This window comes from Leguminivora glycinivorella, chromosome 15, assembly GCF_023078275.1.
Source record: "Leguminivora glycinivorella isolate SPB_JAAS2020 chromosome 15, LegGlyc_1.1, whole genome shotgun sequence".
Taxonomy (NCBI): Eukaryota; Metazoa; Arthropoda; class Insecta; order Lepidoptera; family Tortricidae; genus Leguminivora; species Leguminivora glycinivorella.
In genome coordinates, this window is record NC_062985.1 from 3,189,101 (window position 1) to 3,216,546 (window position 27,446).

General features: G+C 41.4%; 1 protein-coding gene across 1 annotated transcript; it reads right to left on the bottom strand.

Annotated features, from left to right (window-relative positions):
• Positions 1–21,712: 21,712 nt before the first annotated feature.
• Positions 21,713–26,941, bottom strand: LOC125234168. Its single transcript, XM_048140372.1, has 4 exons — positions 26,102–26,941; positions 25,637–26,038; positions 24,569–25,201; positions 21,713–24,493 (listed from the first exon to the last, which is right to left on the bottom strand). The coding sequence occupies exons 1-4, from the start codon at positions 26,939–26,941 to the stop codon at positions 21,713–21,715; spliced, it is 4,656 nt and encodes a 1,551-aa protein (XP_047996329.1).
• Between the last annotated feature and the right edge of the window lie 505 nt (positions 26,942–27,446).

Here is a 27,446-nt window from a genome sequence, read left to right on the forward strand (position 1 = left end):
AATTAAGCAAACACCAAGTACTTCAATATATCTTTTACTATTTTATGACATTTATCATTCTAGTTACTTGTTTTATTCGCAGGTATGGAAAATAATATTTCTAGAAATGTCATCTGGCTTAGTGATTTTTTTTTAAACCAGAAAAGTTTACTAACGACTCTTCAAGTTTTTATTTTGAAGGAAGAAAAAAAAAAGGCAAAAACTACGCTTCCGGCGGGATTCGTACCCGCATCAACTCGTTATGCTTCATACAATCAATCATTAAGCTTCATGGTTTCTACACAAACGAATATATGTACCAATTTACCTATGTACTGAATGTTTTTGCACTACGTATCTTCTTTTTTTGGCTCAACAATATACCTTTTCAAATTCATAATAAAAAAAAACTATGTCTGTAATTTTATTTATATTTAACACGAATCATGACATTATATGGAAATCGTTTTCACAGAATATATACCTAATTAGCTTGTTTTCTCAATAATGCCAAACTAATTTATTTATACTCCAATGAAGAAAAAACCATAGCTAACAATTGGCTGGGTATTTTTTTTTACAGACGGCTTCATCAGCTACACAAAAGATCTGCATTAAATATGTAGTTAAAATATGACGTCCAATCAACTGTTATCATTTTTATTAGTGTATTTAAATTACTTCAGGATTTACACTCTGTGTACTAGAGGCACATATTCATGTAATGCTACGTTTCTCGATCATGTATCTTCAAGACTTACTCAGTCTTAAATTAACTATATTGTACGAAGACAAATATTATATTCAACTTTCAGTAACTAAGATTTGTGTAGAATGTGCATCCAAATAGCAATTACTCAACATTTTTTTTTTGATTTATTAAATCTAGATTCAGATATATAAGGGTTTTACGTTCAGTCTCAATTCAATCACATTTTTGATTCCTATACTATTATGTTTCAAAAACAAAGTATTCAGTCAAAATAATTTTAATTTTATTTTGACTCCCAGGAAATTACGTAATTTCTTTGAAATCTAACCGGGAAACATACATAATTGGTCCTAACAAATTACATCAAAACGTTAAAAAGTACTTCGTACCGTTAACAATTATTATTCTTTCCATATTTCGGGTCCATGAAATATAATTTTGACTTGCATGACAATAATAGTACTTTGTATTTAATCGCATATCCATACTGGATAACTTCTGATACCTTACTACGTAATATTGTCACTTGGCATATTAAATAAATATTTCTACCATGTATTTCCATTTTAATTAAAACTTGTTACTTATGTCAACTTTAAGCTGCTCTGATGTAGGTACTAATTACCCTGTTTAATTTTTTTTTCAATTAATAACAATAAATCATTAAAATTCCGTTATAGTCGACGATCTCATATTAAAAGACTTAACAATCTTTCTCTCTGAACATTTGACTCCATTCAGAAACTTATACCCAATTTAACTTATCTGCGTAAACATAGCTAACTAACTCAAAAAAAAAAGATATAGAAGTAGAAATGAAATGAAATGAAATGAAATATTTATTTTCCAAGTAGGCATATTACAATGCGCTTATGAACGTCAAATAAAACTACGCCGGCTCTAACCCTACGCCTCAGCCTCGAGAAGATTTCAGTCCCCCCTCAGTTGGAGGAGGGTATCCACTATGGGACCGGCAAGAAACTCGGCGGGCCACTTCTTTTCAAAACATTACATCTTATATTTAACATGCATTAAAAAAAAAAACAAGATACAATTTAATAAGCAAAAGTATTCATAAAAAAAAATTAACACAAGAAATTATACAAAGTACAAATCTATTATGATTATTAATAAGAGATGTTAGAGATGTATAGAGTCTCTAAGTGTCAAAGTACATCTAAAAAAATTATACATGAAGAAAAAACCGAATAACTAAAATAACTTTAGACTTGTAAAAGACTCTTGTTGTCTTAAGCAAAGGAAAAAAAAAATATGTATACTTAATCTACTTTTTTCCTTGGAGATGTATATGGTCTCCAAGAGTCAGAAAGAAAAATAAACAAACAAGGACCGAACAGAGTGCCTCAACGTAATCTCATTCAAAATTAATGTTACATAGAATAGCATAGCCCCTATTAGCTGAAACAGACCGGTCTTCACAAACAGCACCCGTTCACGAATATGGCGCGCATCTCAGCCATCGCCTCCCTCAACCTTCATTCGGGAAGGTGGCGACCCGATCAACGACGTCACCGTAAGCAAAGACTTTTTAGCGAGCATGACATGTTCAAGCTGTCCGGGCTGTATTAAATATTCCAATAATAAGTGAATACGGTATACCTAGATGTAAGACACAACATTCCGTGCTTGTATGTTACATAGTTTAAATTGACTTAATTGAAAACAAGATCTTGGGAGATGTAAAAGGTCCCCACAGTCAATTATAATTAATGGGATATAATAAAAAATAAAAATTTGGAGGTGTAAAGGTTCTCCAAGTGTCAAAAGAACTAGAAATAGAAAAAAAAATGCGTATGAAATACAAATTTCACGTCAAGAGACTGTTAAGCTAGCAATCTCCAACTAATTCTACAGAATACATAACTAGTATGTACTCAACAAGTCAATATATATATATATACCAAATTATAATTATACAATAATAAGGATCAATAATTTAAACAGCCAGAATCATACCATGCAGCTTTAAAGTTTGGTCACATTGCGTACCTTTACCTACAGTACTACTTTAGGTACAATTTATCATGTGCTTGTTGCTAATGTATTTGCTTTTGGACAAGTGCAAGTGCCTATTAAAGGATCATTACTATCATTAGGTAACGTTTCAGGATGATTATATCACACTTAATCCATGTTTCACTGTGAAACGCATTTATATTAGTTACATTATCGCTATTCGGTCCAATAAAAATCTAAGTAGTTCGTTATGCTTTTCCGAAATAGTTCAAAATTTAGGTTTTGAATTGTAACAAGGCATTGCTTAAAAAAAAATCATTTTAACTCCTCTGTCAATCGCAAATTCCTACGGATTAGGAAATATTGGATGTAGGCGTACTCTGCCCCATTCGATTAATATTCTATATCCCTTTGTGCGCATTGTCACACATCTTACATCTACAAAGGTAAAATACAATACAATACACTTTATTGCACACCTCACATTGTTAATCACTTCACTATACTTTCAGTGAGATACTTGAGTTGACCATTCATTAGAATTTTACATTTATTAAAGGCAACAAGGCACCTACGAGTCCTACGACCCAGAATTGTTGTCCAACTTTGCTTTCATAGAATTCGGAAGTGATCAGAATTAATTTCTATTTAACTTGTGACTTGAATGTATTCTTACGTGTTGCGTACTAGTACTTTTTTTTTTGAACAACACAGCTATAGGATACATAAATACCAACGAAGTATTATAAAAAGAATCGTGTATCTAACAGTGATACACAACAAATACACATCATTTTACTATGATCGTGAACTCCGGCGTCATCAAAAATCTGAGTAACTAAACTTACTTCTCGTTAACTCATAACTGCATCGAAAATATCGAAAGCTAGGTGGACTAAGTAGTTTAATTGTCCATTAATACATTGACATCTATGTATACGATACATGACAGTATCATCGCTATACTGGGTAAACCCGTATGCTTCTCAACCTTAGTTTGGTACATACGTTCAAATCCAACTTTTGACCGTAAAATTATTTGTCGTTTTCAAATAATTTTCAGCAAAACACCTTTTCAAGAGAACAAATGTTCGCTACAAAATTACTTTTTTCTCATTCTTTACATAGTTACATACAAAGCTCATACTTTGTGATTTCAGTTAATCCTCATCGTTGGAATCTAAAATAAATCCAGTTTTGATAGCTAAGCTACACAATATTATTATTGTTCACAGAAAACCAAACACTTTTGGCCATCGTACTAATTGTTGTGAACTATTACTTTCAATATCAACTAACTCGACTCGTGTATATATATATATAAATACTCCCGGTGTCTGTTATCACCTGACAGTTCTGGTAACTACTAAATTCTTCACTTTATTTATCACTCGCATATTCGTACTGAATATCTCTTTTAATCAATGGCGTATAACTTCACTTTGAAAAACGTCCTTATGCATGTGCAAGTCAATAAAAATATCACTTGAGACGTTTTACTCCCTCGTAATTTCGATATTTAATTATATATACTTTTACGTTCGATTAAATCATCAAATAAAAAATGTAAGCACTCGTCACTTAATTTTCGTAACATTATAAACGTTCTCACAGGATCAAATAAGACGTACGCTCACGTCAACAAAATCAGAAAATCAGACGTACACTCACGTCATTTAGTTTTCAATTATAACTGGACGTTTGCTTACGTCACTTAATTCTTAACGTCCATGACGTACGCTTACGTCACTTGCTTTTCAACATCCATGACGTACGTCACCCGTGTGGTGACGAGTTAAGAATTTCACCACCCCCTTCCTTCCCGTGGGTGTCGTAGAAGGCGACTGTGGGATATGGGTTAAATTGTGGCGTAGGCGAGAGGCTGGCAACCTGTCACTGCAATGTCACAATTTGGATTTCTTTCAACCCCTTATTGCCAAGAGTGGCACTGAAACTTAGTAGTTCATATGCTCTGCCTACCCCTTTATGGGATACAAGCGTGATTATATGTATGTATGTATGACGTACGCTCACGTCAACAACAAGTTTAGGACGTACGCTCACGTCACTTGATTCTCAACATCCATGACGTACGCTCACGTCAACAATAATCAAGTTTAAGACGTCCGCTCACGTCACTTGATTCTCAACATCCATGACGTACGCTCACGTCAACAACAAATTTAGGACGTACGCTCACGTCACTTGATTCTCAACATCCTTGACGTACGCTCACGTCAATAATAATCAAGTTTAAGACGTCCGCTCACGTCACTTGATTCTCAACATCCACGACGTACGCTCACGTCAACAAAAATCAAGTTTAAGACGTACGCTCACGTCACTTGATTCTCAAAATCCATGACGTACGCTCACGTCAACAACAAATTTAGGACGTACGCTCACGTCACTTGATTCTCAACATCCTTGACGTACGCTCACGTCAACAATAATCAAGTTTAAGACGTCCGCTCACGTCACTTGATTCTCAACATCCACGACGTACGCTCACGTCAACAAAAATCAAGTTTAAGACGTACGCTCACGTCACTCGATATTCAACATCCACGACGTACGCTCACGTCAACAAAAGTCAAGTTTAAGACGTACGCTCACGTCACTTGATATTCAAAATCGACGACGTACGCTCACGTCAACAATAATCAAGTTTAAGACGTACGCTCACTTCACATGATATTCAACATCCACGACGTACGCTCACGTCAACAATAATCAAGTTTAAGACGCACGCCCATGTCACTTGATTCTCAACTTCCTTAACATCAATTAATCAATCGTTTATTGCAAACCATGGTACATTTGCAGATGTTACAATACTAAAGAGGTCACATGGCACCCCGGTAGGGTATGACAAATTGAGATACGTACAAAAATGTAACTACAAAAACATCGTCATCCCCAAAACCAGTCGATGCTAGTTTCCACATTTTCTATTATTTCATGAATCACACTTTAATTTCTACCTTTTTCAATTCAATCAAATCATTTCATTACCAAGATAAAAAAACATTATATTCCCTTGTATTCAATCCAAGAATATGTATATATGAAGTTAAATAAACCTCAGTTTAACGAACAACGCTTTTTTTTCGCATCATTTACAGCACTCACATTTCTCAACAATATCTAAATACATAAATATGTGGTAACCTACCAAAAATAATAATAAAATTGTGCAATTTTCTAATACGAGAATGTCAACGAAACTCACATCTCTGCTCCATGACTAATACACAGAATAAACCCTTTTTAGGGTTCCGTAGCCAAAATGGCAAAAACGGAACCCTTATAGTTTCGTCATGTCCGTCTGTCCGTCTGTCCGTCTGTCCGTCTGTCCGTCTGTCACAGCCGATTTACTCGGAAACTATAAGTACTACAGTGATGAAATTTGATGGGAATATGTGTTGTATGAACCGCTACAAAATTATGACACTAAATAGTAAAAAGAATTGGGGGTGGGGCCCCCATACATGTAACTGAGGGATGAAAATTTTTTTTCGATGTACATACCCGTGTGGGGTATCAATGGAAAGGTCTTTTAAAATGATATAAAGTTTTCTAAAAAACATTTTTCTTAAAGTGAACGGTTTTTGAGATATCAGCTCTCAAAGTCGTAAAAAGTATGTCCCCCCCCCTCTATTTTTATAACTACGGGGTATAAAATTCTAAAAAAAATAGAGGTGATGCATGCTAATTAACTCTTTCAACGATTTTTGGTTTGATCAAAGTATCTCTTATAGTTTTTGAGATAGGTTGATTTAACTGTAATTTTTATTTGCTGCTACGGAACCCTTTGTGCGCGAGCCCGACTCGCACTTGGCCGGTTTTTTTTACTTAACATGTACACTTATAGTCTGTCAACCGGATTATGACTAAAGTATGGTATCCCTATGAAACGACCAAAAAGCAACAATTACGTCAAACAGCCGCAGACGCAATAATTATACCTCAAATTTACACATTGCTGCAACTTTAATATGCATGCCACGGTATTCATTTTTAGTCAAACTTGACTAACAAAGAATTACAACCGTTTGTCTATTTTTCAATAACCATTTCAAGATTTTCTATCAAAATCGCAATTACTATTAATTCTTCTAAAAAATATTAATGTCAAATTTATAAATTATTTATTATAGTTCCTTAGTAAATTTAAACAAATATGTTCACGAATAAGATACAACTCAAACGCGAACAATTTAAAACCCAGTGTTGCTAGCCCGGCATTTTTTTTTTAATTTACCTTTTTTTTGTGACAGGATTGGGTTGACCGTATATAAAAATATTTTAAATTTCTTATGTATCTCATCAAAATAGCCATTATCTTTAGCTCATGGTAACAATAACCCATGATATACAACCGTAATTAAATATTAACGCAGGCGAATTTCCCACAAGAAGTTTGTCGCGCGTCGTCAGTCACATATTAGGCAACCACTGCAGCCTGTGTGCGCTCGCGACTTTTAATGAAATCACAACATGAATACTGCAAAAACCCTTTAAGTTTTCAAAATTCACTGAAAAATAATTTAAATTCTCACTAGAACGTTAACTGGAATAATCATTTAAAACTTTATCTTCTTGCTACACTGTCATCCGAGTTTAAATTTTTCATAATCCAAAATGTGTTTACATGATCTACAATTCACCAAAAAAAAAATTTGTAATGAATTTTACAACCGGTAATCAATTATTCGCTTACTAAAAGCAACAGGGACTGCACATTACAATAAAATTAAATCTTAAACACAAAATAATACGACGTACTAGTAAATAACTACTTTATTCACTTTGGAGTTTTAAAACTACCTGCAAGTTCATCACGCACTTAATTTTTAAATAGGTACTTACAAATATGGCTTGTAAGTACAATCTCCAGAAAACTTACATCTTGTTATTCACCATAAACTCATTGAATGAAGTACGTTATTGTTAATTAATGTCAAAATAAATCTCAATTTTCTATTGTGGGTAAGTGGTACGTTAACACTTCTGAAATGTGGAGGTTCACCATTATCCTACTCTGAATATTATCTACACAACAAGGGGTACTCGCAGATACACTTATTTGATTGATCTTTTACGATGTGCTCTCTTCGACCACCTCGACCCAAGTGAACGAGCCGGTCGTGTCTCTCTCCCGTCTTGCCATCGTCCCCACCACTTATTGAACCTACCGCCGTGTTGCCATTAGTATAATTTTATTTTACCAATAACCCGTGTATTTTTAGGGTAACGTAATAATGTTGCCACACTTCAAATGTATTTTACTGTTACCATAAGTGTAATTATAAATAAATCATGACACATATTTCTTTTTCTTTCGCCACTTTTATGAAATGTGATATCTTTGAAAAAAATTATGCTATTTCTACTCAGAATTACTAGCTTTTTCAATCCTAGTAGTTAAAAAAACACTTTTTAACAAAAAATAAAACCGCCTTCAAAAATAAGCGCGTTACAAAACACGGAGAAACTAAAAAGCAAAAAATAATAAAACTTTGAATTCATATTTCTTATCGGATTGCAATAATCTAAACATCCAAATTATAAACAAATCAATTATTTTTGTAGTCGGTACCAGACCTGTTCGTCGCCTTGCTATTTTCTGTTTGCCCCACCCATTCACCCAACCATACGCAGGCTGGCCTCGACTCCAAAAATAATTGATTTGTTTATAATTTGGATGTTTCGATTATTGCAATCCGATAAGTACCTCAGATTAGTTTCTCCGTGTTTTGTAACGCGCTTATTTTTGAAGGCGGTTTTATTTTTTGTTAAAAAGTTTATTTATTTGTTGATTTTTAGTGGTTCCTATTCATATTACATATATCAGTCCTAATATATGTACAGTAGTGAAAGAATTATCCTTTAACTTCTAACCATTGAGGAGTTGACCTTCCATCATCAGCTCAGCCACATAAAATTATTACCATCAGGCGTAAATACTGGTGTACCTTTGAAAAATACACTAAGAACATTACATGTGCCTATAACATTTGAAGAGCTCCCTCGATTTCTCCAAGATCCCATCATCAGACCCCGACTTGGTGCCAATGGGACCATCTCGGGGTTATACCTGACCGATTGAAAAAAAAATTTTGAAAATCGGTCCATGATTCTCGGAGATATCGAGTAACATACATACAAAAAAAAAACATTCAGTCGAATTGTGAACCTCCTCCTTTTTTTGAAGTCGGTTAAAAAATTGTCCCATACGATTTTTTCTTACTTTGTTACCATTTCCGTATATATTGTGTGGGGTAACAAAAGAGGAAAGTAACAAAAATGTATAGAAATTCTGGGACACTTTTTGTCTCCCAGTAAGATTGAAAGTACTCGTGATTCTGTGTACAATTGACCTAAAATTCCCTAAAAAAAATAAAACTAAAAAATGGCAAAAAAATATTCCATAATAATAAAGAGGAAAATGGTGGTCCGTTTGTATGTTCAAGCGATCGCCTTCTTTCCTCTTAATCAGCAATCCTAGTTCTGACCAGGAATCAATCGACGTCTATGAATGGTGCAATATTATGGACACGAACAATAGCACAAAGGGCATTGCAAGTTGCATAATAGACCGTTAAGTTTCGAGGTATTAAGATTCTATAGACTGTGCAGTAAATTAGAAATGGGTGAGAAATGATACACGACAGTAGCAGAGGTGCAGACCGTGTACAGTGTCCAAATAATATTCTCCGACTTCAGATTTATGTTTTCAATAAAAACGGTTTCCATTAACTTGAGTTTTAATTTAAATTGATAATATAAAGTTTTAATTATCAATTTCTTAACTTATTTGGAAAGGCATCAGACAACTTAATAAGTTTAAGTTTAAAGCCGAACTAAAATAAATAAACTAAATGACAAGAAACTTGAATCACGCAATTAACTACTCTACGAAAGGTATTAAAATAAATTACTTTCATTTATAATTAAATAATTTACTTTGAAGATCAATCTCTGTGTACCTAATTTACTTAATAAAATATTTAAGTATCTTCTTGAAGGTCGTGGAAAAGGTAAAGTTTATAAAACTACCTATTTTAATGTTAATGAGTAGTTACAAGACTATATACCAGCGTGCGTAGCTGATGGCACAAACGGTCACGAAACGCTCACGAAACAAAACGCTCGTAGCTATCTATCGCTATCGCTCTTGCGTATTGCGCGACAGAGCCAGACAACCTTTTATCAATCAATCAATCAAAATATTCTTTATTCAAATAGGCTTACAATAAGCACTTTTAAATTGTCAACAGTGTACAATATTCATCTTATTCTAAATATCAGAGCAATTTATTGGTGCAATAAACAATATTGTTTTAAAACTACATTGATTTAATAAAATGATATCAATCTAAATCTTTCGAGGCGTTTCGTTTTTCTTCGCGTCTCAGAAATGCCATTCGGCTACGGGGCCAGTTAGGAGAAATCGTCATCTCACCATTTTGTCCCTGCCATGCGTGTTGTATTATTCAGTATCAGTATCATGAAGGGCATCATGTCATTGGTGAGTGTAGCGAACATCCAGTACAATTGATTGGTCAAAAAATTAAATAAATGCCACCAGAATGCTAGTAATATCTTTTGATAATCTAAATGATCCTGCGACCAAAAGGGCTTACCCTGTGGCGATCCACTGAAAAACGGCTGGTCGTAAGGCCCAGCCGGCGTAGCTGAATGGCAATCGTCGACGCCAGACTCCGACAGAAATTCAGCCTGGCTCTGTCGTGCCAATACGCAAGAGCGATAGACATAGATAACTACGAAACAGATATTATCGTGAGCTTTTGTGCATTTAGGCTACGTATCCTGGTACCGATGGATCGACGAGTCCAGAAAGATCTGTGTGCCCTACAATATTCGTAGAACAGACATAATATCTACTTTACTAGCTAAGACGACGCCATCTTTCAAACCTTTAACGGTTGTCAACCCAGATTGATAATTAATAATCATTATTCGAGTTCCAAGAAGTGGACAGAACACGTCAATATCCGGTCAAATATGAAATGTCGAAGCCAATTAAACGGTGGCTTCCGGTCAAATAAAGGGTGACGTGATTTCACGCTTCGGCTCCTATATTCCTGGAATACTGGATTTATTGATATAGATTTTATGATATAGATATTGAATATAGATATTGGTTTATTAATTTATATAAATGTTCGGGGTAGACAAATAAATATAATGGTTCACCCTGTTGTGGCATAATTTTTTTATGAATAATTCTATTTTGCATAATCGATTTAGTCATAATTGGCTTTGTGCATAAACTGCTATGGCATAGTCAAGTTTAGCATAATATTCTGTTTAGGCAGATTGTGATTTGTCCGAATATTCTTTGTACATAAATTTGGTGCTCCGAATCATTTTTACGCATAAATTTTATGTGCATAAACTTAGTGTTCCGATTTAATGTTTTGCCGAATTTATTTTGGCATAACCTAACCTACTTTTTCCTAGCGGCAATTTTCTGTTCTGGTCGCAGTTCTAACCTAACCTAACCCACTTTTCCCTAGTGGTCCTTTTCTGTTGTGGTCGCAGTTCTAACCTAACCCATTTTTCCCTAGCGGTGCTTTTCTGTTAAGGTCGCAGTTCTAACCTAACCTAACCCATTTTTCCCTAGCGGTGCGTGTTTGTTGTGGTCGCAGTTCTAACCTAACCCACTTTTCCCTAGCGGTGCTTTTCTGTAATAGTCGCAGCTCTAACCTAACTTAATCCACTTTTCTGGAGCAGTGAGTATCTGTAGAGTTCGCAATTCTAACCTAGTGTAACAATTTTTCCCTAAAAGCGCATTTCTGCTTAACGAAAAATAATAATAATAATAATAATAATATTCTTTATTGTGCACCATACAGAAAAAAAATACACAAGATGGATCACGCTTAATAACTAGGTAACAACAGGCGGTAAAAAAAAAAAAAAAAAAAAAAAAAAAAAAAAAAAAAAAAAAAAAAAAAAAAAAAAAAAAAATAAAAAATGCAAAATAAAAAATGTATAAAAAAAAAAAATAAAATAAAATGTGTAAAAATGTATGCGAAATAAGTTTCGGATAATGGGATGTATGCCAAAAATATTTATGCTCATCCAATTTCTTCCTAATGACACTCGGCCTCAATAATAGTAGGCCAATATATTTTCGGACAAAATAATATTCGAAATATCGTGAATTATACCAAACAATGTTTATGCTACATTAACATTCGGCAAAAATCGATTATTCCAAATCTGTTATGACAAAGGCGTTTCGGACAAATAAAATTATGCCACATAGAGGGAACCCAAATATAATCTACCCGCTTTTTATTTACATGAACATATTTACATAATTATATAAGAAACTAAGACTAAACTTAAAAGCTAGCTAATGTCTAAAATAGGCCCTTGAGGCATTGTACCAAGGATACTGGCGACATTTCCTCGCTGTATCGCAATGCTGATACGTTGTGCGAGGAAGTCGCCAGCTCTTCGGTCACCAGTTACCTCAACCAGACGCTTCGCGATTTCTGTGAACAACTTGTTCGCGCTGGGGCCCCATGGACCTAGAGTTTCTACACCAAAGGGTACAAAAAGGTATTCTTTGCCAAGACTTTTGTATTTATTACGTTTCAAAATTTCGGCACTTTCTGCCGCTGCGCCCGCTTTTATCTTGGTCCGTTGGAGGTGAGACGGTGCCAATGTGTCTACGCAGGTAGCATCCCACACTAACATTCATCCCATACTCCAAGGGACCAAGGACACTCCATCAGGCCTCTTGCCATCATCTCTGATTATGCCAGTCGGCTCAAGGAGAGCAGGCACATTGATGGTTGCAAGGGACCGACGGATAATGTCATTAAGCGACGCATGTCTCGAAAAACGGCCTGCACTTTTTTGACAAGATAATCCATGGTGTCCCAGTCGGTCCACGTCCGTGCCACAAGAGCATATGTGTGGCGTACACACCGAAACCCCAAGTCGCAGACCGATCGCCAGTCTAAGGGAGGTCGGATCCAAGAAAGTACCAGTGTTTGGTGAGGGATGGGCATGTAGCCAGTAACCGGCTTCCCGGGCTCCGACCGCCAAAAGCCTCGCGTGTTCTGGACCTGTGAAGTTGTTTAGAAGAGTATTGTAAGCTAAATCACAATAAATATTATCCCAACTCCTTTGTGATTTTGGATTGTCTGGAAAGTTTTTGCCTGGGCAGGCAATTTTGAAAGCATTTCTGGCATCCTCAAAACCCGCAATCTCATAGTTTGTGGGCAAAGCCCTTAAGATATTTCCTATCAGATTTGACGCGCCATGAGTAGATGCCAAAAAGGCTGGGGAAGCGATACTGGTAATTTTGCGAATACCTAAACCACTAAACCTAATAGGAAGGGATGCTTGAGACCAGGAGGCCTCACTCAAATGAATATTTAGGATTGTCTCTAAACTAATTTTGATTAAATCATCTATGGGTGACAGTAAATTTTGATGTTTCCAGAAAGGACAGCAACGGAGCACATATGTAAATTTAGGGACAAAAAGACAGAATTTAAGAATTACGAGAGCATAATGAGGGCTAATTTCGAGTAACCGATCAGTGTGACTTTTGAATTTAGATATGGAATTAGAAACGTAACCGGGAAAAGATTCTTCAAATACGGGAGAACCCAGGAGGCTAAGGGAATACTTGTCTACTATTTTGATATTGGGGGCCAGAACGGCAAATTTTGGTTTAAAATCAGTGAACATATAAGAAGGCTTTTGAATAAAAAGTTCACATTTGCTGAAATTCAGCTCTAGACCAATAAGTTCGAAACTGCTTTTTATGTAAGACAAATCAGAAAGTACAGTATTCACGTCGCCTCCTAGGGTACCGTCATCTAAATACCAAACATTGAATTTTGATTTTAAGTTTTTAATTATTGGATTTATCGCCAAACTGAAAATAGCTGGGCCGAGAGGGTCACCTTGCTGACAGCCAACTTCAGATGAAATTTCGTGTGTCTTATACATTAATTTGGATGACTCTGAATAGCAATAGAAAAGGTAATTGTATAGTTCTGGAATTTTATCTTTGACTTCTGTCAGCAAAGTGTCTCTACTAACTGAATTGAATGCATTTTTAACATCAATTTTGACTAAAATTTCACAGTCGTCTAGTGAAAGGTAGGTCCGAAGGGCATGGACGGCTGCCTCGCACCCACCTTTCGTGCCAAAACCAAGCTGAATAGGCTCAAAAAGAGATTGCAATTTGGATCTAACGTGTCTAACCGCAATTTTTGATGCGAGACGCCTCAGTGTGGACCCCACCGCAATGGGTCTCACCCCTCCGTCCTTTTTGGTTAGGGCAATCAGGTTGGCACCGTATAAAATGGGTAGAATTTCGGAATTGATTTTGCCTGAAAACATAAAATTTATTAATTTTGTGAGGGAACAGATAAGCTGCTCAGCAGCGTCTCCTACGGAGTGAGAGATTAGGTCTTTCAAATGTTGGGGCGAGATCCCATCCAGGCCTTTGCCTTCGATTTGGAGGCAGGCCTGGTCGGCTGTAGGTGGAGCCAACACGTGTGGCACTGAAGGAGCCGGGGGATGTTTGGAAATTAATGCCGAAAGGGTGTCAGGAGTATCTGGCGATAGCACGTCGCTTGTGAATAGGAGCCGAGCGGCACCTTTAAGATCACCGTCGCTAATTTTATTTTCAATCAATTTCGTTCTATTAAAGGTGTATGAGGCGCAATTATTAGAGGAAATTTGTGGAGCAGAATTTGAAACGCAATTATTTTTGATTTTTTGTGTTAAGGAAATTTTGTTATCCTTTTTGGCATGTAGGATATTGAAAGAAAAGAGGAAAAGATTGTGCCAATCATCAATTTTATTATTTTCTACGCATTTTACAATTAGGCCTGAAAGGTGCTTAGCGACTGTGATCCTGGCGCCGCGCGGAACTCTTTTAACAACGGGCACATTATTTTTGAGTTCGCTAAGGTATAAATGGAAGGGGGTAGAATTTGGTTCGTCAGAAAGGGGAGTGGACAACACAGATGGGTTGAAATTTAGAACAGCGTCATTTTGGCTGATACACAAACGGTGCTTTTTGGTTTGGTTTTAACTGTCACGATTATTACTTACGCATAATAATTTTTAAATCAGGATTTAATCGCGTATTTTAAACTGACCTTCAGCATTTCAGAGATGGCGTTGTCTCGGTGGTTTTGGATAAGACTGGATTCAAGTGACATCAACTCCTTCTGACAGCCGTGCGAGTTTTTCGAACTACCCTTGATCTTGTCTATAAACTTGAACAGCGCACTAAAGATGAAACTATTTCGACACACAACACTAACGATATTTGATTTATCGAGTGTCGGTATTATTTTCCACTTACATTTATTTATGCCAAATTCCCATGTGGATGAGATCGTAAAAGGTTTTAGTATGTACGAAAGCCTTGGCGGGAGAGCACTCGTATTTAGCAGTTTTTTTTTTGTTTAATAAGAGGGCCTAACGCGAACAATGTTGGACGTGTATCTTCCCTGTTACAATTATGTACGAATTCACTAGTGCGACGACGGACAGAGCAACACATAGACCAACGATGTGACCTTGTTTAAATTTCATCGACCAAATATTAACTACTTCAAAGTTCACAATATTCTAGGACATTTCTCTCTCCTAAATAATAAATTCTTTGTAAAGTAATTAATACTAACCAAAGAATGAAAAATAAATTGGATAAACCAACATCAAACTTTTATTTTAGATTTCATAATGATTTATGGGTAATTCTCAAAATAGTGGCATCGTACCCTGCCATCACGTTTTTGAATAGAAAGTATGCGAAATATATAATTTTCACATATAATTAAAATTTTCATAAGTAGGCATTAACGTGACACATCGAGGCCAACACATATTTTTTCTATAAATATAATACTTTTGTAAAAAAAAAATAAAGAAGACCGTTTTCTACTGTACCCTGCCTTGTCACAACGCGACACTGCTCAAGTTTTCGCTCTATAAATTATTAAATTGCAGTTTTATGATAATAAAATATCGTTTTTTGTAGAGAATAGACTACTATATTCTTAAATATACGTTGCACGGGATGTTTCGATTACTTTTGAACACTAATTTTCACCTTCAAAGTTTGTCCTGCGATATTTTCTCCATATCCTGTGCGTCCGCGGTATTGCACCTCACTCACACACAGAAAGTCTTATTGAGGCCCTAATATACGTAAAACACGTAGCCAGTATGGTTCTAGCCGCCGGTGTAAAGGTTTGTGTGTGAGGTGCTGCGGTCTTGTGGTTAGAAGTTTTCAAAGTGTGACGTTCGGAGTTTGTAACAGGTATGTCCACTTTATTCTGGCATGATTATTTTAAAATATTAATACGGCAGTTTTTTTACCAATAACATTTTAATGTTGTATTGAAGTATAACTATGTATATTAAAATTATAACAGTTGTATTATCAACAGTTTCGGAGATAATATCTAGTTAATCGGATTTTCACTACACCCTGTGTAACTTTATCCTGCCATCACTCTGCAGGGTAAAGTGACTGTTGACAGGATAAAGAAATACAAGTAAAAAAAAGCTATTTTGACATGGTTTTTACTAACTTGCAATGTATGCATGTATGTATGTTTGTATGTATGTTGAGGTCAAATCTTGCAACCCAATTTGAAGCAGAAATATTCAACCGACTGAGCTGAAATTTTGTATACACGCTGCGGATGACGTTCGCATATAAGCGCCGATATGGGGCATTGGGTCCTTCGATATTGGGCAATAGTCTGCTCAGCGCCGAAGCAGTCCCGTCGAGGCTAGGAACCAATTTGATAAAATGTTCCTCGGAGTACCAATTTTGGTTTGAATTTAAGCCCAAGTACTTAATTTGGGGCGTAAGAGGGACCGCCTCACCGCCAATAGGCAAGGCAACATCCCTATCGCTCTTGTATATAGGCATTACAGAACCAGATTGCATTTCGATCGGCGTATAGCGTCAACGATTATCATTTTGGCTAGGTCGGCAGCAATCACTTTCTTCGGACAGAAGCCAACCTTTCCTTCGAAAACCACGTCATCGGTCGTGGCAAGTAACACCGCAAGCCCAAACAAATTAATGCGCCTAACTGTGAGCTCAGTTGCCACTGTGGCTCTTCTTATTATCCTGGTACTTTCTTCCCCTCACGGCTACTATTGTGTCATCGGCATAACAAATGGTGATCATGCGGAGAAGTTGGACTACTCTGATAGCCAAATCAAAGCCGATGCTCCAGAGCAGGCGCCCAGTACCGACCCCTGTGGAAAACTGTGGGTAGGTTATGATTATTATGAATATGCATGTGGGTAAGAAGAAGAATAAAGTCAGTCTTGATTTGAGCACGTAGTCTCATTGACCTGTCCCTATACGTTTATATGGCGCAGCCGGTAGGAACACCACACTCCATTCGTCTTTCTAGGCATCTTCCTCCTGATTCATTGAGCAGTACTCTATCTGCAAGGTAATGCCCTATGGTGAATGATGATCTTCAAATAGAAAGGCGCATCGTGGAAGCAATGCGCCTATTTTATTATCACATAAGGAAGAAAGCCGAAGTAATTGGCAATGTCAAGAGATACTGCGATAGCTCCCTGCCTTTTCTCTGCTACCAGACCGCTGTATTTATGCAGCGCATCAATTGCGTCTATCGCTTCTCCCAGAACCCGATCTCTGATGTTTGGGCACGTGTCTTTCAAAATGCGTGCACAGCAGTAGATGAGACTTACGATGATGCGCTCAACATCGTGCCAGTTTCATCTAGGAGGGCATGGGACGGTATCCTAAAGGACAGTCAGCTGGACTACCCTTTTTCGAAAGACACAGTCTGCCCACCTTCCAACGAGAATATATACCCTCTCGGAGGCAGTCGTCAATGTGGCCACGTAATCTACTTCCAAGATGTTTAAAGAGCCAAGGCACACCGTCCGGCCCTAGAGTGGCCCTCATTTTAAATACTGACCTCATTATCTCGACATATGTTACCAAGGAGACATCAAGGAGAGGAACCAACTCTTCCACTGGGGCAGCCATTGCAGGCATTACATGCACAAGTACAACTCACATTGTGAATCATGATATGTGCTAATAAAAAATAATGGATATTGTTTAAAAAAATACTTTTTTTTGCTTTTGTTTCTACTTAAAGAAAAAAAATTGAATCCTAACGAAATCATAATAGTCGATATACGTTGAATTATTAGTGGTAAACTTGTTTTTTTATTCAAACTCTCTTTATCCTGCCACGTTTTCCCTGCTACCCTGTCTATTCACTTTCTCCTGTATGTCTAAAATTTCAACTCGCTATAAGTTCTACGTTTTTACGACTATTTCGTTCCCTCCTGAAAATTCCGTATCATTGATGCACTCAAAAACATATTTAAATCCAAAAAGGTACAAAAAACCATTTTCATTTTTTTTCATTCACTTTACCCTGACGGTGCCACTTTTTTGAGAACGAACCTTATATCATTCGAATTCCGCTTCTCTCTGATTCCATTCCAATATTACCAAGATTCGATTCAACAGTGCGAAGCTTCGCGATCGCTGACGCGGGTAATTCATCTTGAAAGCAATCGAAGGTTTAAGTTTGAAAATCGGTACTGAATGTTTAAGGTTCATTCACCTGTGGTCGATTTATATGGAGCACTATTAAGAGTCGGAGACTTGAAACTCGGATGAATACACTCTACCTTCCTAGGAAATATCTACCTTATCTTACCGCCTTTTATTTATAACAAAATTTCAAGATCTGACAGTAGGATTTATTTATGTTTAAAGTGACTTAAATATTTGATACCCCACCCAAAGTTTTAGTTTCAACCGGTCGCCTAGCTGGAGAGGAGAGACAATGCAATATCTAAATGCATTATCGCCTTTTATTTATAAAAAAAATTCAAGATCTAACAGTAGGATTTATTTAAGTTTGAAGTGAAGCGACTTAAATATTTGATATCCAACCTGAAGTTTGAGTTTCAACCGGCCGCCTAGCTGGAGAGACAATGCAACGGAGTGATCTAAATGCAGTCTGGCTTTTTCACGCCACTACATTGATAAGGAGACCTATACAGTGTGGAAAACAAGAAGATTTGAGGAGAGAAGTGTGGGAGGGCAGCCGGGACAGTAACTTGTAGCACCAACTCCAGGGAATTGGGCTGAATGAACGCATCAGTGATCGTCAGCCCGCCTGTATCCGGATGTAGATGTACACTACATCTACATCTATACAGTGTGGAAAGATCCATAAGTAAGGAAACTACTTTCCTGGGAATTTAAGGTAGTTTGCCTCCAGGGCCTGACTTATTTTTCCATCCTGTATAAGAGGGTTGCAGTCCATTTTCACCGGCCTTAAGGATTTTGTTATTCAGATTGAAATTGAATCTAGAAGATCAAAGTTAACTTTACAATTGTATCTTGAAGATAATAGTAGAAAACATATCTTGGCATCCATCATATTTTGCAAAGGTACGGCATGTCTTTAAGATGCTATCAGTGTTGAATTGCTTCTGAAGTTACGTTACTGGAAGGGCATTCAAGTATACATTAAATGTTGCATTCGGAAAGAGTCTGCAAAAATGTTTCTGTTGATGCTGCACAGTAAATGTGACGTTTAGACACCAATAGCATCAACGTACTTGTTGCTGCATCTGACGATATTTGCCTAGCGGAGTTCATAGAAACTTGAGTGTCACCAAGGATATTAGCAGATTCAAAAATGTTCATTGAAAGTAATACAGTTTCAGTTCAAAATAATTATAATCACCTTATCGGCAGCATCGTTAACACAAGTGTTGCAGACCGCGTCCGCAAAGCTTCCTATCGACGGCTCGAAGTGGAGAGAATGTGCTGGAGCTCGTGCGACTCACTCTTTCGTCCCGGGCCTGTACCTTGAGCTTCGATGTCGTCCTCAGCAATCAACCGTACCGATTATGATTTTGGAATAAACTAACTAAAAAACGAATCAAATCAAATGGTTTATATTTACAATAATCAACGACTCTAATTTTAACGCGGTTATAAAAATACTCCTAAGCTAATATCCTAACGAAACGCTCGGTACGGACGATACGTCGCGATGCTGTCGTTTTCTGCTGCTGCCGCTACCCGTCGTGGAGGGTGGCTGGCTGCTGGCTGTAGGCTGCTAGCTGCTGGCTGTAGGCTGCTGGCTGCTGGCTGTAGGCTGCTTGTAGTAGGCTGCTGGCTGCTGGTTTTCCTTGGAGGCTGCTGGTTCTTCTTGTTCCGGTCGAATTCGAATATCCCATACCGAGCGATCGTTCCTTTTATACCCCTTTTCAGAATGCGCCTACGCTTCACGGAAAGAAACATTTCAATTTATTCGCCCAATCACGACTCGGCTGAGCGCGAGGCTCCGTGCGATAGAGAGGTAAATAATTGCGCCCGATAGGCGACGGATGGCGCGTCGTGATTGGTCGAACGCGTTACGGCGCTCGATTAAGTGAATTTAACGCTATCATTTTTCGTTCAAATCCTAATTACTTATAAACTAATTAGGCTATCGCTTCGAAATTACGTAACAATGCACCTGACACTAGGGTCATTCACCTCGAGTGGAATGCACCTGCGTTTGTTTACGTTTTTACACCATAGAAGAGGTGATTAGCCGTCCGGGCCACACAATAGACTGGTTTCTTGGCTCGCCTTGAGCTCCATTGTTATCGATAACGGAATATTACTATGGAAATGTAGGTTATCGTGTTACGTAAGTTCCCAGCTGCGTTTTAAAACTATTTACATTTTCATATGTCTTATAGTTATCGAGTTATTGGCTTGGATTCGAGTAATCCTAAGGCAATTTTCGGGTGAAAGGAAAATGATTTCGGAACTTTAAGGAAATATTTTTAGCCAATCAGAGGAGAGTTCGGTTTTCTCGCTCTAAGCCTCTCACGTTAGTGCTTATTGGCTATTAATCGTAGTCCAATGGACAGTCTGAGTTTAGATTGAACTTTGGACTCGGTTTCCGCGACTTGGGAAGGAAGGAATATGGGAATTGCCTGCTATCGAATACATCACATATGAGTCTTATTATCATACTTAATAATCGGAATTGACAAAATTAACTTAACTAACGCAGTTCTACCCGTTTCCTACCTACGAAATAATCTTTATTGCGAATACAGTCTTAATCGAATTCTTATGCTATTTTACATATATTTCGACGCGTCGCTAACATTTTGTCCCCGCAGTCGAAGACTCCTGGTGCATGGGTTGCGACGCGATGACCGCCAGCCTGCAGCTGGGCCTGCGTAGCGTCCCGTGTCTCATTCTGATGTCAGCGGAGCGGACCCGTCCATCGGGTCCCGGGTAGGTAGTCTCGACGACGCCTCGGGGCCACACGCTGCGTGGACCATTGGGTTCAGCGACGATGACCACATCGCCTGGTTGAAGTTGCCGCCCTCCGTCGTGGGACGACTTCCTCGGTGCCAGTAGAGGAAAGTACTCTTTGGTCCAGCGCCGCCAAAAGTGGTCGGCAAGCGCTTGGGCCATCTTCCATTGCTTCTTCTCGTTCTCGTCGTAAACGCCAATCATCGGTAAGTTAGCGTTATGAAGAAGTAGAAAGTGTGCTGGAGTCAAACTTTCTTCGGAGTCTGGATCGACGTTGACATGTGTAAGTGGTCGTCGGTTGACGATATTCTCTATCTCGGCGAGTAGAGTTTCGAAAACTTCGGGTTTCGGTGCTCGTTCGTTGAAAGTGTAGGACATCGCTATCTTAACTGTCCTTATCATTCGCTCCCACGCGCCCCCGGCCGAAGGATTGCCAGGTGGGATGAATTTCCACTCCATTCGGTTCTGAGTGGCGTAAGTTTGCAGTACAGGCAGCCATTGCCGGTACGCCTCACGTAGTTCCGTCGCCGCCGCCCTGAAGCACGTCGCGTTGTCGCTGTACATCGTCCTGGGCCATCCTCTTCTCGCGGCGAATCTTCGTAGTGATAGTAGCGCGCTGTCGGTTGAAAGACTGTGCACGCTTTCAAGGTGAATAGCGCGCGTCACTAGGCACGTGTATAGACACACCCAGCGTTTTTCTCTGCGCCGTCCGATCGTGACGAACATCGGTCCCATGTAGTCTTGTGCGGTGTGAGTGAAGGGACGTTGATACGCCTGTAGTCGCTCGGGCGGAGATCGCCTAAGGGCTGCGCTCTCGGTGTTGCTCGTCGTAGTGTGCATAGCGCGCAGTTTCGAGCTACAGACTTCACGGTCGGCCGCAGATGTAGTATCCAATATTCTTGTCGCAGTTCGTTGATTACTGCTTCGTTGTGAATGTGCGCTGATCGTCGGTGAGCTCGCAGGATGAGTAGACGGGTGAACGGCTCGCGGCCATCCAGTATTATCGGTTGTAGCGCGGTGTACAATACTGGAGCGCTGCCCAGCCTCGTCTTCATGCGTAACACGCCGTCATCGCCTAGCTCGGGTGCCAGGTCGTATAATCGCGATTTGCGATCGATGAGCCTATTCTGGCTTAAGGCTCGAAGCTCTTCGGGAAAGCTTCGTCGTTGACTGCACTGCAACCACATGTGTTCTGCCTTTCTCAAATGTCTGACTTGTAGCTGCAAGGCTTTATTCTTCGTTCTCATCTTCTCGATGAATAGCAAGACGTTCGCTGTCGCGTTCAACAGTCTGTCGTAACTGCTAAATCGTCTCACGTCTGGCAGTACGCTCGAAGGGTCTGGCTTCGCTGAGATGATCGCCAGTGATGTCTCGGTCGACGGCCTCGCCTTCCTCTCAGGCAGGTCGTCTGTTCGATTCGATGTGTGACTAGGCCATGATGTCTCGGGTCCATAGAGAAAGCGCGGTCCCTCGTACCACTCGTCCTCGATGCGCACGCTCTGCGCTGGTTGACATCTCGTCGCTCGATCTGCGGGGTTCTGAGCGGTTGGTACATACCTCCACGCGTCTCTATCTGTCTTCTCGGCGATCTCCGCAAGTCGGTGTGACACGTACGGACGATAGTTTCGCGCGTCATCGCGAACCCATCCGAGAACAACCATGGAATCTGTCCAATACGTCACCTTTGTCACAGGATAACGCTGCTCGCGTAAAATTGTCTCCGCCAGCCGCACGCCGACGACTGCTGCGGTTAATTCGAGCCTGGGAACTGTCATTACCTTTAGCGGGCAAACTCGGCTTTTCGCTATAGCTAAGCTCACTTGCGTTTCCTCCTCGTCGTTCGATACTCGCCAATAGGCCGCCGCGCTGTAGGCCTCGGTCGATGCATCACTGAAAATATGCAGTTCTCTTCTAACTGCACCGGTGGGAGTGGCGTATCGTCGGGGTATTCGCAGCGCGGACACGTCGCTCAGTGCCCTCAGCCACCGGAAAAAGTCCTCCGCTTCCTCCGCCGGCAGCCGCTCGTCCCAGTCCGTGCCCTTTGTCCACACACGTTGGAATATGATCTTAGCGCTTATCATATACTGCGCTATGAGGCCTAATGGGTCGTAAACTGACATTACGGCACTCAAAAGTTCCCTTTTAGTGGGCGATCGCTCGTACCTTTTCACGTCGTCTGGCACTCGTAGCATTTTCGTGTTGTACCCCAGCGTATCCGTCTCTGGGTCCCACGTCATTCCGAGGACGGTCTGTTGCTTTTCTCCGAGATGAGAAGGTCCCGTCGCTCGCTCCTCCGGATCGATGTTTCGCATTAACAACTCGCTGTTGCTAGCGTAGCTGCGCAGCCGAAAGCTAGCCTCCGCGTGTGCTAGTCTCACCTGTGTCGCTGTTGATATGAGTTCCCGTTCTGTCTCATATGATGCCACATAATCGTCCATGTAGTGATTATTATGGATATCGTAGACCGCGTCCGGATATCGATCCTTGTTGTCCGTCGCATTCCTATTCCGCACCGAGTGTGCGAGAAAAGGAGAAGAGATGTTACCGAAACATACCCGGTTTAGCTGGTACGTCCACGGTGTCACGTCACGCCGCGATCCCCTCCAGATGAAGAGCTGACTATGCCGATCCTCTCTTCGCAGCTGTATTTGAAGGAACATTTCCTGTATGTCCGCGGTGACGGCGAATTCCCACTCACGGAATCGAAGAAGTATCCCCAGCAGGCTCTGTAGTAAATCCGGTCCCGCGAGGATGAAATCGTTCAATGCACATCCCTGACTTTTCGCGGCGCAATCGAATACAGCGCGATACTTTCCTTTATTTAAATTGTAGACGCTGAAATGGGGCAGAAACCACATCCGATCTGACTGCGGTGGTTCCATGATGCGCTCTGCATACCCCTTTTCCAGAAGCTTGTGTATCTGTGCTTGATACTCGTTGGCGAAGTCAGGATCTCTCGACATGCGGGCTTCTAGATTGCGTAATCTCGCCTTCGCCATGTTGAAACTCGGTGGCAGCTTTATGTCGTCGGCAGCCCATAGTTGGCCGACTTCGTATCTCTGTCCTACCTTTTTTACTGTTCGTTCGAATGTATCGATCGCTCGCTGGTCGTCGGGTCGAATGTTGTCCTTTGCAGTTATGCCAAGCGCCTCGACTGCCCAGTGTTTCTTGACCTGCTCCACGAGATCACTGTCGTCACTGTGGCAGTGCATCACGACCTGCTCGTTATTTGGTACATACCTCGGCATTCGCCCGAAGAAAACCCATCCTAACGAGGTTTTAACTGCGCACGGCTCGTCCTCGCCGCCCTGCCTCACCTCCGTTGGGTTTATAAGATGACTGAAGTCTCCGCCTATTAACATCTGCGGCACGCCCATGCCCGTGTAGCACTCGTCGCCCAAGTCCGCCAGATGTTCGTATTCCAATAGACGCTTCTTATTTAATGACTGCGAGCGTATCCCTAGTCCGTTTACCGTTTATAGGGATATATCGTATGTCAAGCCGCCACGAGCGGGGCTTACTTTAGCCTTGACCGTCTGTGTCACTGAGCTAAGTTTCAACCGCTGAATACCTCTTATGCATAGCGGCTCGTCTTGACCGACCGCGCCGATCTCGTCCGCGACGTCCTGGTCGATCATTGACAAGGTGGATCCATCGTCAAGGAAAGCGAAGATATGCGCCGTTCCCTTTGGACCTGATACGGTTACGGGTAGTACCTTTAGCAGCACGCTGTAGTCCGGTGTTGACGACACGTACACGCGGGCGTCGTTCTCGTCGTCCGCAGCTCGCGGCTCCGTCGTGTCCGCTGGCTCGGCCGATGACGTCACTGCTGACGATGTAGGTACTGACCTGATTTCTTGTGTTAGCACCATAGCCGTATCCTCACGCACTTCCTGCGGCGAGTCCGCATGAAGCAGTCGATGGTGTACGTGAGGACAGCCTGCAACGCCGCACGCTTTGGCCTTGCATTGTGTTTTGATATGCTTCGCGTCGATACAGCGATAGCATATACGGTTTAATTTCGCCCACTCCCATCTAGCGCCCATGGATTGGGCGGCTAACTTGCGGCTGTCCGGCGTCGGGTGACCGCCACCGCAGAACAGGCACGTCGTCGAACGGGATGTTGTGGCTTGACGTGTCGCGTACGTCACTTTCTGCACCTCGTGTTGACGTCCTGTGGGAGCTCTCGGCGGGTTGTGCGTTGCGGATATTTTCACGCGAGCGCCGGCTGCGCGCGCGTGCGGCACTGATAACGGCGCCTGCGCTCGCCTCGGGGCGGCGCGGGCGTGACAGAAGGACATCTCCTGTTCGCTCTCCTCCATGAGGAAATCCGCCAACTGCAGAATCTCCGGGTCCTTGCTGTCTCGATGTTTCTTCGCGTAGTCGCACCATCTGCTTCGAAGATGCGGCGACAACCTGTCCGTAACCTCTCTGATGAGCATGGGGTTATCGGCATAGTGCCTTCGATCGATATCCATAACTGTAGATACCACGTTCATTATTTTTATCGCGAAAGTGTTGAGGTCGTTCGCGGTAGGCCCCAACTGCGGCAACTTTCGCAGGTCGTCAATCGCCTTGTCTAACAATACCTCGCTGCGTCCAAACTGCTTTTTCAGTATTCTCACGATCATATCGGGTCTGGTGGCTGTCGATAACACGTGAGACACACACGTCTTTGCGTCCCCGCGTAAAGCCATCCTGAGTCGCGCCACGTTCTCGTAGTCAGTAAACTTATACCGCTTCGATGTCTCTGCGTAGGTATTGTAGAAACTTCTCCACTCGCTGACGTCTCCGTAGAAATGCGGCAGCTCGAATATGTCCTTCGGGGCTGGACGGGCCGCCATCTGCATCCTCTCGAACAGGTGCAGCATGGACTCTGCTACAGTACCTTCGGTGGCGCGCGTGTGCGCCGTGTGCGGAGTACGCGCGTCCAGCTGTGGCGACGTCGATCGCTCGCGACGCGCCGGCGGCGTCGTCGATCGTCTGCGTTGCTCCGGTGGCGATATCGATCGCCTACGCGACTCCGACGGTGGCGATATCGATCGCCGACATACCTGGCGGTCCGGTGAGAGGCCTCGAATATTCCGCTCCGCCTGCGCAGGTCGTCTCGGAGTCTCGTACTTGGGTAGAGGTTCGTCGGTTAACCTCTTACAAATGGGTTTTGACGTCGCGTCTCGCGAGTTCTCTAGCCATTCGTCTAATCGATCTTGATTCGAATTCCGCACGCTACCAGCAGATTCGTGCTCGTCCGCGCTATCCGCATTAGCGCGGATCTGCAGTTTTCTGGCGTCTAGCCGTTTACGTACCATGTCCGCTTCTAGCTGCAACTCCCTCCGGGATATCTCCGCTAGCCGTTCGCTGGCCTCGAGCTCCGCCTGAGACAGCTGCGCTTCTATCACAGTGCGACTGCTCGCATGTGATCTGACGGACTGAGCTTTAATAATTGGTTTATTTACCTCCTTGGTAGTTTCCTGCAGCGACTTTCGTTTCTCGGTAGTTCTGTCTATGACGGCAGCCTTGGGATGTCTAGCTGGGATCGGCGTGGGTCTGGAACGACGCCGTAACCGCTTGGCTAAATCCCTTCGCCATAGCAATGTCGTGTCGTAGGACGGTGACCTCGGTGTCTCTACGGTTAATCCATACCTGAGCGTGCTGTTAGCTGTCGCCGCGCCCATCGGTTGCGCGCCGGCGACGCTAAGCCCTTCCGTTACGCCAGCGGGTCCGGAGGGAGGTGAGGGAGGGCACGCCGCGTCGGCGCCCATCGCCCTCTCAGCGCTTGCGCGTGCGGCCTCTCGTTCGCGGGCCGCCGACGCGCCTTCGTCGAGTAGTTGCTGCCTCTCCTCTTCGCTCGTCACTGACGCAGCTCGGTTGGACCTGGACCTCGTCCTTACCATCCTGTCGTCGCTCATGACAGGTACGTTGCTGTAGACCCGTAGTCCGCACGAAGATCCGGCTCGAAGGACCAGAAACTGTTGCAGACCGCGTCCGCAAAGCTTCCTATCGACGGCTCGAAGTGGAGAGAATGTGCTGGAGCTCGTGCGACTCACTCTTTCGTCCCGGGCCTGTACCTTGAGCTTCGATGTCGTCCTCAGCAATCAACCGTACCGATTATGATTTTGGAATAAACTAACTAAAAAACGAATCAAATCAAATGGTTTATATTTACAATAATCAACGACTCTAATTTTAACGCGGTTATAAAAATACTCCTAAGCTAATATCCTAACGAAACGCTCGGTACGGACGATACGTCGCGATGCTGTCGTTTTCTGCTGCTGCCGCTACCCGTCGTGGAGGGTGGCTGGCTGCTGGCTGTAGGCTGCTAGCTGCTGGCTGTAGGCTGCTGGCTGCTGGCTGTAGGCTGCTTGTAGTAGGCTGCTGGCTGCTGGTTTTCCTTGG

What these genes read in the sequence shown, in the direction of transcription:
- LOC125234168 (XM_048140372.1), bottom strand. Translation starts at nt 26,941, where the DNA reads ATGGTAAGGACGAGGTCCAGGTCCAACCGAGCTGCGTCAGTGACGAGC. An exon ending in AGCAGTTTGGACGCAGCGAG is followed by an intron (nt 25,202 to 25,636) that starts GTATTGTTAGAC and finishes CACGAGGTGCAG; the next exon opens with AAAGTGACGTACGCGACACG. An exon ending in CACAGACGGTCAAGGCTAAA is followed by an intron (nt 24,494 to 24,568) that starts GTAAGCCCCGCT and finishes ATACGCTCGCAG; the next exon opens with TCATTAAATAAGAAGCGTCT.